This window comes from Mustela nivalis (genome assembly GCF_964662115.1).
Source record: "Mustela nivalis genome assembly, chromosome: 1".
Classification (NCBI taxonomy): domain Eukaryota; kingdom Metazoa; phylum Chordata; class Mammalia; order Carnivora; family Mustelidae; genus Mustela; species Mustela nivalis.
Genome location: NC_139020.1, coordinates 116,148,411 through 116,166,594, shown reverse-complemented (window position 1 = coordinate 116,166,594; position 18,184 = coordinate 116,148,411). Strand labels below are relative to the sequence as shown.

Sequence of the window (18,184 nt, the reverse complement as noted above, 5' to 3'; positions counted from 1 at the left end):
TTTATTTATTTATTTGAGAGAGTGAGAAAGAGAGCATGAAAGCGGAGAGGGTCAGAGGGAGAAGCAGAAATCCCACTGAGCAGGTAGTCCAATGCAGGACTTGATGCCCAAGATTCCAGCATCATGACCTGAGCCAAACGCAGGTGCTTAACCAACTGAGCCATCCAGGCACCCATGTTTATGTATTTTTGGAGCTTTCTTACTCTGTTCCCCTTCTGACAGTTTCTCAGTATTATTCAATATGATATAAACAACAGTTGTTGAATATTGGGGGGGAAAGCTAACCTATCTTCTTTTAAGAAAGAGAACAAAAAATAGTGCTAAAACCAAAGTGAAATTACAATTTTAAAAATTAGTATTCTGGGGGTACCTGCCTGGCTCAGTTGTTAAGGATCTGCCTTCGGCTCAGGTCATGATCCCAGGGTCCTAGGATCGAGCCCCACATTGGGCTCCCTGCTCAGCGGGGAGCCTGCTTCCCCCTCTCTCTACTCACCCTGGTTGTATTCCCTCTTTCACAGTCTCTCTGTGTCAAATAAATGAATAAAATCTTTTTTTTTACATTTTTTAAAAAATTAACTTTCTGGGGGCATCTGGATGGCTTAGTCAGTTAAGTGTCCGACTCTTGGTTTCAGCTTAGGTCACGATCTCAGGGTCATGAGATCAAGCCCTATGATGGGCTCTGTGCTCAGTGGGGAGTCTGTTTGAGATTCTTTCTCCCTCTCCCTCTGCTCACACTGTTTCTTTAAAATAAATAAAATATTTTAAAAATTAATATTCTGTATGACATTTGAATATATAAGCCTTCAAAAAATTTCAAAAACCTAAAGTGAAAAATACAACATGAAAAGACTCCCTTGACTTGGCTTTTTTTTTTTTTTTTTTTTTTTTTAAATATTAAAGATGGGACCCCTGGAGAACTGCCCTTTTAACTTCAATAGGGATTCCCTTCTAAGTCTTCATATTCCCCTCTAAGTCTTCATGCCATATGATCTCTAACTTTCCATGTATCATTCTTATTTAGATTACCTAATGTCACTTCCAACTAAACACAACCCAAACTGCCCTCTCTGTTAAACAATCACCTTTTCATCAGTGCTTCTCCTATTCTTTTAAAGTCTGAAAATCATTCTTTTGTAAATTATGTCTCATTTTCAAGTTGTTTAAGGTCAGAAAGCAAATTCAGCTCCCATTATTTTATTGTGGCCAAAAGCAGAAGCATCCAAATGACATGTGAACTAGAAGCAGCATGATAATAATGTAAAACCATAGACTTTGGAGTCAAAACTGTTTAGGTTCAAATTCCAGTATTATCATTTTTAAAAAAATTTAAAACCAACAGTGAGATACCACATCACACCTATTAGGAAGGTTATTATTAAAAAACAAACAAACAAAAAACAGAAAATAACAAGTGTTGGTAAGGATGTGGAAATAATTGGAACCCTTGTGAACTGCTGGTAAGAATGTAAAATTAGTAGCCACGATGGAAAATGATATGGAATTTCCCAAAAAATTAGACACAGAATTACCATATGATCCAGTAATTCCACTTCTGGGTATATACACAAAAGACATGAAAGTTGAGAATTGAACAAGTATTTGTATTGCAATATTCACAGCAGAATTATTAGCAGCTAAAAGGTGGAAGCAACCCAAGCATCCACTGACAGATGAACAGATAAAGAAAATGTGGTACACACATGCAATAGAATACCAAAATCTTAAACAAACAAACAAAAAAGAGTATTAGTCAGCCTGAGAAAGGAAGGAAACTCTGACACACGCTACAACATGGATGAACCTTAAAGACAGGATGCTCAGTAAAATAAGCCAGGCACAAAAGAACAAATACTGTATGATTTCACTTACAGGAGGTACCAAGAGTAGTCTAAGCATAGACACAGAAAGCAGAATACTGGCTGCCAAGGGCTTTGGAGAAGGAGAAATGGGAGTTATTATTTAATGGTAACGTTTCACTTGAGAAGATGCAAAAAGTACTGTGGAAAGATAGTGTTGATGGCTGCACAGCAATGTATGCATTTAATGTTACTAAACTGAACACTTATACGTGGTTAAATGATAAATTTGTGTATATTTTGCCACAATAAAAGAAAATGAAAGTTTAATCCCCCTGTACCACAATTACCAATTTCTACCCTGGCTTTGCTCCTTACTGCCTGCCTTTGTGACCTTGGACTGGTTATTTAAACTCTTCAAGGTCAGAGAGAAGTTTGAGAATCCTGCGCAAAATGGACCCCTAAACAGAAATTTGTTTGCTGACTCCAAACCAACCTAAAAGCTTAATCACTACAAGTATTTTTAAAAGCCCAATGCAGGTAAACAAGTACCTATAAACCTAGTATATAAGTAACTTTTGTCTATTGTCAACACTTTGATAAAATGTTGGGGAAACTGGACAGTTACACATGAAAGAATGAAACTAGATCACTTTCTTCACCATATACAAAAATAAACTCAAAATGGATTAAATGCTTAACTCTAAGACCCGTAACCATAAAACTCCTAGAAAAAAAAACATAAGCAGTAAGCTCTCTGACACTGATCTTAGCAATATTATTTTGGATGTCTCTTCAGGCAAGGAGAAAAAAAGCAAAAATAAACAACTGGGACTAGAACAAACAAAAAAGCTTTTGCATAGCAAAAGAAGCCATCAATAAAATGAAAGAGCAACCTACTAAATGGGAGGAGATATTTGCAAATGATATATCCAATAAGGGGTCCAATACCAAAATCTTATCCATCTAAAATATATCAAGAATTCATAAAATCCAATATAAACAAAACGAAACAAAACAACCAACCCACTTAAAATGTGAGCAGACAACCTGAATAGAAATTTCTCTGAAAAAGACATATAGGAGCGCCTGGGTAGCACAGTCAAGGTTAAGCGTCTGCCTTCAGCTTAGGTCATAATCCCAGCCAGGGTCCTGGGATTGAGCCCCACATCAGGCTCCCTGCTCAGCAGGAAGCCTGCTTCTTTCTCCTTCTCCCACTCCTCCTGTTTGCATTCCCTCTCTTGCTCTCTCATTCTCTGTCAAATAAATAAATATAATCTAAAAATAAATAATAATAATAAATAATAATAAAATAATAATAATAAATAATAAATTGAAAAGACATACAGAGGACGACTGGGTGGCTCAGTTGCTTAAGCCATCTGCCTTCAGCTCAGGTGATGATCCCAGGGTTCTGGGACAGAGTCCTGCATCGGGCTCCTGTCTGCTTCTCCTTCTCGCTCTGCCCCTTGCCACCACTTGTGCGCGCTCTCTCTCTCGCTAGTTCTCAAAAAAATAAACTTTTTTTTTTTTAAGACATATAAATGGCCAACAGGCACACGAAAAGATCCTAGTACTACCAATCATTAGGGAAATGCACATCAAAACCACAATGAAGTAACACCTCACAGCTATCAGAATCGCTAGGATCAAAATGACAAGAAATAACACATGTTGGCAAACATGTGGAGAAAAGGGAACACTTCTGCACTACGGGGGGGGGGGGGGGATGCAAACTGTTTTTACAGCCACAATGAAAACTAGTATGGAGGTTACTTAAAAATCCAAAATAGGAAAACATAACTGAAGGTATCACAACTCCAGCAAGTTATATTAAAACTACAGTAACCACAACAGTATTGTGCTGGCACAAAAACGCACCCACAGGATCAATGGAATGGAATAGAAAACCCAGAAATCAACCCACAATTATATGGTCAATTAATCTTTAATGAAGGAGGAAAGAATATACATACAATGGAAAAAGTCTCTTCAACCAATGGTGTTGGGAAGACTGGAGAGCTATATGCAAAAGAATGAAACTGGACCACTTTCTTATACTACCTACAAAAATAAATTCAAAATGGATTAAAGACTTAAATGTGAGACTTGAAACCACAGAATCCTAAAAGAAAGCACAAAATTTCTCTGACATCAGCCACAGCAACATTTTTCTAGATGTCTCCTGAGGCAAAGGAAATAAAAGCAACAACAAACCACTGGGACTACATCAAAATGAAAACCTTCTGCAGAGCCAAGGAAACACTCAACAAAACTAAAAGCAACCTACTGAATGCGAGAAGATATTTACAAATGACATATCCAATAAAGGGTTGGTATCCAAAATATATAAAGAACTGATAGAAAAATTGTTGGCGAGGATGTGGAACAAAAGGCACGCTCTTGCACTGTTGGTTGGAATGCAAACTGGTACAGTCACTGTGGGAAACAGCATGGCGTTTCCTCAGAAAATTAAAAATAGAAATACCCTGTGATCCAGTAACCGCACCACTGGGCTTTTACCCCCTAAATACAAAAACAACAATGCAAAAGGATACATGCACCCCTATGTTTACTGCAGCATTATTTACAATAGCCAAATTATGGCAGCAGCCCAAGTGTCTATCAACAGATGAATGGATAAAGAAGATGTGGTGTATACACACACACACACACACACACACACACACAGGAATATTACAGTCATCAATAAGAATGAAATCTTGCCATTAGCAAAAACATGGATGGAACTAGAGAGTATAATGCTAAATGAAATAAGTCAGTCAGAGAAAGACAAATACCATATGATTTCATTCAAACAAAACAAAACAAAAGAGAGAGAGAGAGAGAGAGACTGATTCTTAACTACAGAGAACAAACTGATAGTTACCAGAGGGGAGGTGGGTATGGGGGTGGGTAAAATAGAAAAAAAAAATTAAAATTAAATAAAATTAGAAAAAAAAAAAAGAACTACCATATGATCCAACAATTCCACTTCTAGATATTTAACTGAAAAAAAAATGAAAACACTACATCAGAAAGACATATCACTCTATGGTCATTAGAGCATTTACGATAGCCAAGATATGGAAGCAACCTAAATGTCATCTTTTTTTTCCCAAGTTTTAAAAATATTTATCTAAAGTCTATTTAATCAACATACACAGTATTATCAGTTTCAGAGGTAGTTAAAATGTCTTTGACGGATGAATGGAGAAAGAGGATGTGGTGTAAATATAGAAACACACACACACACACACAAATGGTATACTATAAAAAAGAAAGAAATCTTGCCATTGATGACTTCCTGGATGAACTTAGAGGGTATTATGTTAGCTGAAATAAGTCAGACAGAAAAACAAATAATGAATGACTTCATTTATGTGTGGAATCTAAAAAACCAAACCAACAAACAAAACAGAAAGATTTATTGATACAGAAAACAAACTGGTCATTGTCAGAGGAGAGAAGGGATGGGAGAATAAACAATATAGGTAAAGAGGATTAAAAGGTACAATCTTCCAGTTATATAAAATAAGACAAAAGGATACAATGTCTGGCATAGGGAATGCAATCAATAATACTAAAGTAATTTGGTATGGTGACAGATGGCAACTAGACTTACTGAAGTGATATACATAAATATTAAGTCACTATGTTGTATACCCGAAACTAATACAATACTGCATGTCAATTATTCTTCGATTAAAGAAAATATTAACTTCTGAGGCATTTGGAGGGTGCCATCTGGACAGATGTCAACTCCTCTCAGCCTCTACAAAGGAGAACTTATCAGACTTTAAATAACCATCAATCCTTCTCTAAAAGGTTTCCCATCCATGTCTGTACAGAAGTAATTTCAGAATATAAAATTATCAGCCCCATTTCTGGTCTCTTAGGGATGTGACACAGAATAATCACTTACCTGTACTGCCACCCAGTGACAAGGTTGGTGTACTTCATTAAGTAGCCGTATACATTTTCCATGTGATCACTGTTTCAAAAGATCAGAATGCATCGAAGTCAATAAAAATTAGAAATATCAGGAAGTTAACTGAACAGCTTTAAAAACAGCTATAGATATATATGTTTTACGAATGCCTCAAACTTTCTTCAGAAGATTTACAGCCTCAAACTTTCTTCAGAAGATTTACAGCTCAACGAAGAGGTATTTAATCAACCAAATTTGATATCCATAGGTCTTTATTTTACTAGATTTCTTCAAAACAAATATAATCCCCCATAAGTTATTATATATTATTTCAAATATGAAATCATTATATAAATATAAAATTATATAAATATAAAACAAATATACTATAAATATAATTATAAATAAAAATATTTTATAACAATTCCCTACTAAAGAAATAAAATGGTTTTATGGTTGTAGAAAGCCAAAAAAGGTCTCTAAATTGAATAGTGGCTCCTCACTCTGGTAAGACACATAAGAGGCCAATCTGTTGTCTCTGATTCCTTGGGCTTCCAAAACAATCAAACTGTGACACCTCACTCCCACTCCATTTCAGACAGGTATGAGGCAAAATATTCTCTGTGAGTTTTGCCAATGGAAAGATTTTAATAAAGGCTTATTACAATTGAGTTTGTTTACTTCCTGCCCCATTTTTCACTTATTACACATATATTCTGCTATAGTGGTTCTTAAAAATGCAATATCTCATTGATATTTCTTTTCCAACATTTTAAGGTCCCTTATACTTATGAAAAGTAAAGGAGACCTACATTGAAATATCTTGTTGATACATTCATTTTTTTATTTCATGGCTTACATTGGAATTCCTTTAAAACTCACCTAAAGTTTTAATTTAACACTATAAAATACAATGGATATTCATCATTAATTTTCTTTACTATCCCTAATCACAGAGATACATGGTAAAATTTCAGCTAACCAGCATAACAGAAACTGGAAGTGTGAGGCAACTGGCAACCTTTAAAACGTGGATACATTAAAGGCAAAAACCAAGGAAGAGCTAGCTGACACAACTAACAGAACAAAGTTCAAAACAGATTTAAATTGATCCCAATGACAAATAAAAAGGGCTGAAGATAAAGACTCTCTCAAGAAAATGAAATGACCAAATATAACATTCTAGTGCTACTACTGGGGAGTGAGTAGGGGGATGCCTCAAGAATAAACTCAATGTCGAGTGTCTTTCTAATCTCATTTCTTCAAAGGGTTTGAAAATAAAGATCAAATCTACAAATAAAGAATTGAGCCCATGACTATGCTTTTTTTCTGATATTTTTCTTCTATTCTAAGGCTAGCAAGCAATACTGTCTATTAAGTGAAACTCATCAAGTCCTTTGGGCTTCATAAGGTCACTAAATCTCAAGAAGACAAAGGTTGTCTACTTCTAAAATGCCAACCCAAAGTTCTGTTATATGGTATGTCTTGTTAAAACTGACAGTATCAGCTGAATTCTCATTTCAATACTTTCTAGAGCCCATATCTAGAAGAAAGGATTCTCTGGAAACCCAAGCTCTTGGGTTTTTGCTAGAGTTCCTCTAGCTGCAGCCCAGGTCACAGTAAAGCTTTTCTTTCAGTTCCACTGGTACTTAAAAAAGCATGAAGATATTTATCTCGTCTGGCTCCCACATCTTTCCCAAGCTTCAGTCTTAAACAACTCTTTGGGGTCACAGGAATCCCAATGTTCATGGATTTTGCCCAAAAATAACTTCCCAGAGTTCTTCCTCTGTTCTTCTTTAGGGAAGCTCAGCTTCCCTCAACTGTATTTGCCTTCAAAACTTATTTCTTCACTTATATGTGGACTCTAAAAAAAATAATTAACTTTAAAATAATTTTTTAATTTTTAAGTTATCTCTACACAAAATATGGGGCTTGAACTCACAACTCTGAGATCAAGAGTGGTATGCTCTATTGCCTGAGTGAGCCAGGCACCCCAAAAATAATTTTTAAAAAAGAACTCATAAATACAGAGAACAGACTGATGGTTGCCAGGGGTGGAATAATAAGTAACATGGATGAAAGTGGTCAAAAGATACAAGCTTCCAGTTATGAAATAATTAAGTCTTGGGGATGTAATATCTAGCACATTGAGTATATTAAAAATACTACATTGCATATTTGAAAGATGCTAAGTGAGATCTTAAAGGTTCTCATCACAAGAAAAAAAAAGTATAATATATATGGTGAGAGATGTTTACTAGACACTGTGGTCATCATTTCACAATGTATACAAATCAATATGGACCAAGTTAAGCTGTGCACCAGAAACTAATATAATGTTGTATATCAATTATAAATTAGGAAAAAACTTATTTGTTCATTCTAACCTATATATTCATAACCTGAATCTTTATTTATTTATTTATTTATACATATGATGCATCCATCCACAAAGACTAAGGTGCCACCTAACCTATATTAAATATTTCTTCAAAGTATCAAAATAGTCCATAATTCACCATTTTTAGTTTTCCAAGCCCTTATAATCTAGTTTCTCTATACTAAGCCTTCATAACTATACTATGACTATTAGTACAGAATAAAAACATTACAATTCAATTATAGTTCAATTGCTCTGGTTCTAACACAATTATATTCTTTAAATGCATATGTGAACTGTGGAGAGAATCTTTCTGAAAACCTCAATATATACTTACAACTGAAAAAAAACAAGTAAAAATTTCATTTCTAAGTAACTGAAGAGAATGCCTCATCTCCATAATTTTTGTCCAGTCTCTCTTATTACTAAAGCTAATTCTCATCTTGGTCACATTTTAAGTTATTTATATCAATCATTTAATAGCTACCAATGAATTTTTAATGATACAATTCCAGTAGAATCATTCCCAAAATAAAATCAAAGTATATCCTTGTACTTCCCAGTAATGTTTTGTTGTTCAATTTTTAAATGTTAGTATTTTGTCCATGCTTGTATCCACAGAGTTAACTTTCTCACAAAAGCGACAAGGGCAATATTGATATGGCTATGATACTCAAATGTGCAATTAAGTATAACATGCAGGCCTGCTTTCACTTCATGAAATAGACATCTGAGGCTACAAAGAGTCAACTTAAGAACATCCTGTGCTTCAAAACAGCTGGACGCACTGTTGCTTCTCATCCTTCCGAGCCGCGCAAGCAGCAGATATGGAACAACTGCGCCATCTGGTGGTCAGTATAAAGAGCTTTGTGAGTGAACACCTTTTGTTCACTTTTCCCTTTCTCCTCTTCTCTCCTTGTAACAGCCTCATGTAGTACCACTAACCCTTATGCTCTGCTCCCATTTAAAATGTGTGAATTTTGAAGAGGTAATACGGCTGCAGAGTAGGGTGACCCTAAGCTTACCCCTTTCCCTGAACACAGCTGGATAAATATAAAATCACTATGAATACCCAAGAAATCGACTGGAAGTCTTATAGAACAAAGCTGCACATCTACAAACCAGAAAAACGACAAGTGAAATGTAGGAGCTGCAGTCAGTATGAGAAAAGAGCTATGGGCACTGCCCAGGGGAGGACGCCCTGACAGTGGAGGGAGCATCCAGAAAGGAGGAAGAAAGAAAGCACAAGACAAGAAAGAAAAAAGAAAAAAAAAAAAAAAAAGTGAAAACATATGCAGGGGACTGCACAAGAAAACTATTTCCCAAAATCATGGATGGGGAGAAAGGAGAGGGTTACAATACTGCCAGTTTTCTACACAGTAAAGTGCAGATTTCGAAATTTCTGAAGTCTGAGACCTTGCCAGGTTTGCACCTGGGGAACTAAGCAGTTCTCCAATGGAAGCATAGCTGAGCCCCAGCACCAGGCAGCCTAAGGATCCTCAGGGTCACACAGGGAGAAGTGGTGCCCCTGCTTAGAGTGCATTTGGTAGAGGTGACACGGCCTCTATGTGGGCAAAGGGCCTTGCAGGAGCCATGAAACTGTCCCACTCACCAGTACAGGAACAAAAACTCCAAGTGAGGGCTTCAAACCCTGGCATGAGCTGTGTGTTGTGATCTACCACAAACTCCAAACTGCTGAAACATAGCGCAGCTGTCTCCCGCGACAAGCTGCCACTGGCCACAAGGCAGGGCGACCCTCCCCCAGAGGTCTCTGAAGTGTGAAATTTTGAAACATACCTACACTTCAGATAAAACACAGGAGTGCTCACAGTTTGACAGGACAGCTAGGGCACAGGCAGGGTGAAGGCAGGGATGTGACAGAAACCAGTAACACTCACAGGGCCAATGTTTGGGCATCTGTGAAGGCTTACTGAAGAGGGGTGGCACACATTTCCCCGCTCTGGAGAGAACAGGTCAAAGCCAGCTTAATCCACCTCAGGGAGCTGAACAGCGCCACCAAGTGGAGAACCGAGCCACTACATCAAGCCCCACTCCTCTCTGCAGGAGCATCCCCACTAGGGCAGTTCCACTGAGAATCGGAGCAGCAAGGCCCCTCCACCAGAAGACCAGTACAAACCCCCTCACACACCAAATCTACTGATCACAGAGTGCTGCAAAGCTTCACTGCTAACGAAAACAGGATCCAGCATCCTTTGGGTTTTATTTATTTTACTTTTTGTTTTATTTTTTGGATACAAAAAGCAATTTTTAATGTTTTAATTTTACTATTTTATATATATATTTCTTAATTTTTACTTTTTTCTACCATTTTTCTTTCTTTCTTTATACTATCTTATTTTCTTTCTTTCTTTTTTAAAAGATTTTATTTATTTATTTGACAGAGATCACAAGTAGGCAGAGAGGCAGGCAGGGAGATAGTAGGAAGCAGGCTCCCCGCTGAGCAGAATGCCCAGATGCTAGGCGCAATCCCCCGGATCCTGGGATCATGACCTCAGCTGAAGGCAAAGGCTTTAATCCACTGAGCCACCCAAGCACCCCATCTACCATTTTTCTTTTTTTTCCATTTTTCTTTTTTTAAAAGACGTATTTATTTGTGCTCCCTTCAGCAGCATATATACTAAGGATGACATGCAAATTCGTGAAGCATTCCATATTTTACACAGTTCCCCAGTGAACTGCTGCTCTTCGTGGAGTAACTCCAAGGAACGGTATCAAAGTACAAGAATAACGAAATTGTGACATTTCACTAGAAAAATATTCCTGTAGCACACTCTATGGCCTGTGAACGAAGTTGAACTGCACCTGGAAATTTATGTGTTGTTTCTACATATCTCAGAAATGAGAAAATGTCAACTTGTGATTCCTTATAGAATTTAAAAAAAGAATTAAGATGTATTTGAGAGAGAAAGAGAGAGCATGAGCAGGGAAAGGGCAGAGGGGGAGGGAAAGAGAGAATCCTCAAGCAGACTCCATGCTGAGAACAGAGCCCAATGCAGGGCTCCATCCCAGGACCCTGAGATCATGACCTGAGCCGAAACCAAGAGTTGGCCATTCAGGGCGCCTGGGTGGCTCAGTGGGTTAAGCCCCTGCTTTCAGCTCAGGTCATGATCTCAAGGTCCTGGGACCAAGCCCCGCGTTGGGCTCTCTGCTCAGCGGGAAGCGTGCTTCCCCCCTCTCTCTGCCTGCCTCTCTGCCTACTTGCGATCTGTCAAATAAATACATTAAATCTTTCAAAAAAAAAAAAAAAAGTTGGCCATTCAACCGACTGAGCAACTCAGGCACCCCTATCTTTTGTCAATCAAGCTTTTCGTAACAAGTAGACCAAAACATACCTAGGTTCTAGCTTCCTTTATGTATTTTTTCCTTTTTCCTCGATTTTTAAATTTTAATTTTGTTTTATTTTCCTCTCTCCAAAATGACAAGACAGAGGAATAAACCTCAAAAGAAAGAACAGGAAGAACTGATGATCAGAGATTTAATCAATGTAGATCTAAGTAAGATGTCTGAACTAGAATTTAAAGCAATTATACAAATACTAGCTGGGCTTGAAAAAATCATAGAAGACACTAGAGAATCCCTTACTCCAGAAGTAAAAGAACTAAAATCTGGTTAGGCCAAAATTTAAAATACTGTAACTGAGATGCATGGAGGCTACAAAAATGAGGATGGACGAAGCAGAGGAGCAAATCAGTGATATAGAAGATAAAATTATGGAAAATAATGACGCTGAAAAGAAGAGGGAAAAGAAAGGTAATGGACCACAGAGGTAGACTTAGGGATCTCGGTGACTTATGAAAATGTAAAAACATTTGTACCCCTGGAGTTTCAGAAGATGAAGAGAGAAAAAAAGGGGTGGAAGGTATATTTCAACAAATTACAGTTGAAAATTTCTCTAACCTGTGGAAGGACACAAGCATCAAAACCCAAGAAACAGAGAGAATGCCCATTAAATTCAACAAAAGCTGACCATCACCAAGGCATATCATAGTCAAATTCACAAAATACACTGACAAGGAAAGAATCCTGAAAGCAGCAAGGGATAAAAAAGTCCTTAACCTAAAAGGAAAGACAGGTAAGGTTTGCAGCGTATCTTCACAGAAATGTGACAGGCCAGAAGTAGTGGCAGGAAATATTCAACAGGCTAAATGGGAAAAGCATGCAGCCAAGAATTCTTTATCCAACAGGGCTGTCATTCAGAATAGAAGGGATAGGGACAAGGACTTTCCCAGACAAAAACTAAAGGAGCTCATTACCACTAAACTGGCCGTTCAAGAAATATTAAGGGGGATTCTTTGAATGGGGAGGAAAGGGACCAAAAGTGACATCACCAGAAACACCAACTCTACAGGTAATACAATGACACTAAATGTGTATCTTTCAATAATTACTCTCAATGTAAATGGACTAAGTGCTCCAACCGAAAGACATAGGGGTTATCAGAATGGATTTTTTAAAAAGATCCATCTATACGCTGCCAATAAGAGACCAATTTTAAAACCTAAAGATACCTTCAGACTGAAAGGTAGAAGGGCATCTCGTGGGGCTCAGTCGGTTAAAGGTCTGCCTTTGGCTCAGGTCAAAGCCTTGCCAGGCTAGGCTCCCTGCTCAGTGGGGGGTCTGCTTCTCCCTTTCCTTTTGCCCCCACCCTACCGTGGTCATGTGCTCTCTCTCTGCTCTCTGTATCAAATAAGTAAATAAAATCTTTAAAAAAAAAAAAAAAAAGGAAGAAAGTGAGGGGATGGAGAACCATCTATCATGCTAATGTACATCAAAAGAAAGCTGGTGTAGCCATACTTAATATCAGACAAACTAGATTTTATTTTTTCTATAGCTTTTTTTAAAATCTTATTTATATCATAATTAAGGGGTCTATCATTCAAGATCTAAAAATTGTAAATATTTATGCCCCCAACATGGGAGTACCCAAATATATAAATTAATAATGAAGAAACTCATTGTGGGGCACCTGAGTGGCTCAGTGAGTTAAGCCTCTGCCTTCAGCTCAGGTCATGATTTCAGGGTCCTGGGACTGAGCCCCACATCAAGCTCTCTGCTCAGCGGGGAGCCTGCTTCCCCCCCCCCCCCACTTACTTGTGATCTCCCTCTCTCTCTGTCAAATAAATAAATCAAATCTTTTAAAAATTTTTTTTAAAAATAAAGAAACTACTTGATAACAATACAATAATGTAAGGGACTTTAACAGCACCCCCCCCCCAAGCAATGGATAGAGCATCTAAGCAGAAAATCAACAAGGAAACAATGACTTTGAATGACATACTATGGACTAGATGGACTTAACAGATATATTCAGAACTTTTCATCCTAAAGCAGCAGGATATATAATATTCTTTTCAAGTGCACATGGAACATTCTCCAGAAGAGATAACATACTGGGTCACAAATCAGCCTTCAAAAGTACAAAAAGATCGAGACCATACCATGCGTATTTCCAGATCAACAACAAGAAAAAATTGAAAAGAATTCAAATACATGGAAATTAAAGAACACCTTACTAGGGATCCCTGGGTGGCTCAGTTGGTTAAGCATCTGCCTTCAGCTCAGGTCATGAGCCCTGGGTCCTGGGATTGAGTACTACATCAGGCTCCTTGCTCAGCAGGGAGCCTGCTTCTCCCTTTGCCTGATACTCCCCCACTTGCGCTCTCTCTCTCTCTGACAAATAAACAAAAAATAAACAATAAAAAAAGAACATCCTACTAAAGAAAGACTGGGTTAACCACTAAATCAAAGAAATTTTTAAAAATACATGGAAGCAAAAATGAAAATGAAAACATAGCAGTCCAAAACCCTTGGGAGGCAGCAAAGGCAGTCTTAAGAAGGAATTATATTGCAATACAGGCCTACCTCAAGAAGCAAGAAAAGTCTCAAATACACCTTACCTTACACCTAACAGAGCTAGAAAGAGAACAGCAAATACTACCTAAAGCCAGCAGAAGGGAAATACAGATTAGAGCAAAATAAATGATAAAGAAACAAAACAACAACAACAAAAACAGTAGAATAGACCAAAAAAACCAAATTGTTGGTTCCTCGAAAGAATTAATAAAACTGATAAACCCCTAGCCAGACTTATCAAACAGAAAAGAGAAAGGACCCAAATAGATAAAATCACAAAGGAAAGAAGAGAGAGATCACCAGCAACACCACAGAAATACAATTATAAGAGAATACTACAAAACACTATATGACAATAAACTGGGCTATCTACAAAAAATGGACAAATTACCAAAACTGAAACAGGAATAGAAAAATTTGAACAGACCCATAACCAGCAAAGAAATTGAATCAGTTATCAAAAATCTCCCAACAAACAAAAGTCCTGGGCCAGATGGCTTCCCTGGGGAATCTTTTTTTTTTTTTTTTTTTTTAATTTGCCAGAGAGCAAGAGCACAAGCAGGAGGATCAGCAGAGGGAGAGGGAGAAGCAGACTCCCTGCTGAGCAGGGAGCCCAGTGCTGGGCTGGATCCCAAGACCCTAAGATCATGACCTGAGTTGAACATGTTTAACCATCTGAGCCACCCAGGCACCGCCCCCCCATTAGGAATTCTAACAGATATTTAAAGAAGAGTTAATACCTACTCCTCTCAAACTGCTCCAAAAAACAGAAATGGAAGGAAAACTTTCAAACTCATTCTACAAAGTCAGCATTACCTTCATTATAAAACCAAAGACCCCACTAGAAAGGAAAGTATAGGCCTGATGAATTTGGATGCAAAAATTCTCAATAAAATACTAGCAAATCAAATTCAACAGTTATGTTAAAGAATTATTCACCACAATCAAGTGGGATTTATTCTAGGACTGTAGGGGTGGTTCAATATTTGCAAATCAATCAATGTGATACACCACATTAATAAAAGAAAGGATAAGAACCATATGATGCTGACAATAAAAAGCATAAAAAGATAAAAAGCATTTGAAAAAAAAATAGTATGCATCTTTGATAAAAACCCTCAACAAAGTAGAGACAGATTAACACATCTCAACATCAAAAAAGGCCATATACAAAAGTCCCAAAGCTAATATCATCCCCAGGGAAAAACCGAGAGCTTTTCCTCTGTGGTCAGGTACAAGATAAGGGTGTGCATTCTCAATATTACTATTGAACATTACTGGTAGCCTTAGCCTCAGCCATCAGGCAACAAAAAGATATAAAAGGCATCCAAAAAAAAAAAAAAAAAAGAATCCAAATCAGCAGGGAAGAAGTCAAACTTCCATTATTTGCAGATGACATGATACTCTCTGTAGAAAACCCAGAAGACTCCACCAAAAAATTGCTAGAACTAATACATGAATTCAGCAAAGTTGCAGGATATAAAATCATTGTGCAGAATTCAATAAAGAAGCAGCAGAAAAAGAAATTGAGGAATCGATCCCATTTGCGATTGCACCAAAAACAGTAAGATACCTACGACTAAACATAACCAAAGAAGTAAAAGATCTGTTCTCCGAAAACTACAGAACGATTATGAAAGAAACTGAAGAAATAAAGAAATGGAAAAGCATTCCATGTTCATGGATTGGAAGAACATTGTTAAAATGTCTATACTACCCAAAGCAAGCTACATATTTAATGTCATCCCTATCAAGATGCCATAAGCATTTTTCACAAAACTAGAACAAATAATCCTAAAATTTCTATGGAACCATAAAAGACCCCAAATAGTCAAAGCAATTTTGAAAAACAAAACAAAACTGGAGGCATCATGATTCCAGATTTCAAGCTACATTACAAAGCTGTAGTCATTAAGACAGTATGGTACAGGCACAAAAACAGACTCAAAGATCAACGGAACAGAATAGAGAACCCAGAAATGGACCTAAACTACATGGTCAACTAATCTTTGACAAAGCAGGAAAAAATATCCAATGGAAAAAAGACAGTCTCTTCAATAAATGTTAAGAAAACTGGACAGTGACATGCAAAAGAATGAAACTGGACCACTTTCTTAAACCATACACAAAAAGAAAATCAAAATGGATGAAAGATCTAAATGTGAGACAGGAAACCATCAAAATCCTAGAAAAGAACACAGCCAGCAACCTCTTTGACACTGGCCGTAGCAACCCATTAGACACATTGCCAGAGGGGAAACAAAAGCAAAAATGAATTATTGGGACTTGAGATAAAAAGCTTCTGCACAGTGAAGGAAACTATCAACAAAACTAAAAAAGCGCACCTACAGAATGGGAGAAGGTATTTGTAAATGACATATATGATACAGTGTTAGTATTCAAAATCCAGAAAGAATTTATCAAACTCAACACCCAAAAAATAAATAATCCAGTTAAGAAATAGGCAGAAAACATGAATAAACACTTTTCCAAAGACAAACAGATGGCTTACACACAAGAAAAGATGCTCATCATCACTTATCATCAGGGAAATATAAATCAAAACCATGATGAGATACCACCTCATACCTGTCAGAATGGCTAAAATGAACAACACAAGGAAAAAACAGGTGCTGGCGAGGATATGGAGAAAGGGGAACCCGCTTGCACTGTTAATGGGAAAGCAATCTGGTGCCATCAGTATGGAGGCTCCTCAAAAAGTAAAGGAAACAGAACTACCCTATAATCCAGCAATTGCACTACTAGGTATTTACCCAAAGGATACAAAAATACAGCAAAAATACAAGCACCCTTATGTTTACAGCAGCACTATCAATAATAGCCAAACTATGGGGAGAGCCCAAATGTCCATCAACTGATGAATGGATAAAACTGGTAAGATATACACAGTGGAATATTACTTGGCCATCAAAAAGAATGAAATCTTGCCATTTGCAACAATGCAGACAGAGCTAGAGCACATTATGCTAAGTGAAGTAAGTCAGAGAAAACAAACAGCAAATGATCTCACTCATCTGTGGAATTTAAGAAGGAAAACAGATGAACAGATGGGAAGGGGGGAAAAGGGGAGAGGGAAACAAACCATACGAGACTCTCAAACGAGAACTGAGGGCTGATAGAGGGAGGTGGGTGGGGGATGGGCTAGATGAGTGATGGGCTAGATGGGCTGTAATGAGCACTGGGTGTTGTACATAAGTGATAAATCACTGAATTCTGCTCCAGAAACCAATACTGCACTGTATGTTAACTAAGCAAGATTTAAATAAAAAAATTTAAAAAGGGGCCCCTGGGTGACCCAGTCAGTCAGTTAAGCATCCAATTCTTGGTTTCAGCTCAGGTCATAATCAGTAGTACTGTGAGATCAAGCCCCAAGTTGGGCTCCGTGCTCAGCATGGAGTCTGCTTGAGATTCTTTCCCTCCTCCTCTCCCTCAGCCTGCTCATGCACCCTCTCTCTAAAATAAAAAAATCTTTTAAAAAATAAAATAGTGGTGCCTGGGTGACTCAGCCATTAAGTGTCTGCCTTTGGCTCAGGTCATGATCCCAGGGTCCTAGGATGGAGCTCCACATTGGGCTCCCTGCTCGGTGGGGAGCCTGCTTCACCCTCTCCCACTTCCCCTGCTTGTGTTCCCTTTCTCGCTGTCTCTTCTCTCTCTGTCAAATAAATAAATGAAATCTTTTTAAAAAATAATAAAATAAGATGTGTGACATTTTATTTATTTATTTGTTTTTAAAGATTTTATTTATTTATTTGACAGATGGAGATCACAAGCAGGCAGAGAGGCAGGCAGAGAGAGAGGAAGCAGGAGCGGAGAGTCCCATGCGGGGCTCGATCCCAGGACTCTGAGATCATGACCCGAGCCGAAGGCAGTGGCTTAACCCACTGAGCCACCCAGGCGCCCCAGATGTGTGACATTTTATAGGAGATTTTTAATGTACCTGTTAATATGAATAAAATCTGGTTGTTCAATTGGGAACACACAAGTCTGATCATATCATACTGCTATTTTGTGTTCTATGAAGTAGAAATGATGGTCCAAAAAACTAATACACTAAAAAATAAGCTATGAAAAAGTTAATTTCTTTTTCAGGCCTTCAGCAACTACACTGCTCAACAAATTGGGTATATTCCAATCTTCTAAACTTGTTAACATTCAATTGGGATTAGTACTAGAGGCTGATGG

The 18,184-nt window shown here is 37.6% G+C and overlaps 1 protein-coding gene across 2 annotated transcripts in view; it reads right to left on the bottom strand.

Annotated features, from left to right (window-relative positions):
* Positions 1–18,184, bottom strand: part of OSBPL11 (oxysterol binding protein like 11) — a 98,149-nt gene that overhangs the window by 57,243 nt on the left and 22,722 nt on the right. For both annotated transcript variants that reach the window (XM_082699863.1, XM_082699864.1), the window contains exon 2: positions 5,722–5,790. In XM_082699863.1, coding sequence (XP_082555989.1) covers positions 5,722–5,790 — 69 coding nt within the window. The remainder of the gene's footprint in view (positions 1–5,721; positions 5,791–18,184) is intronic.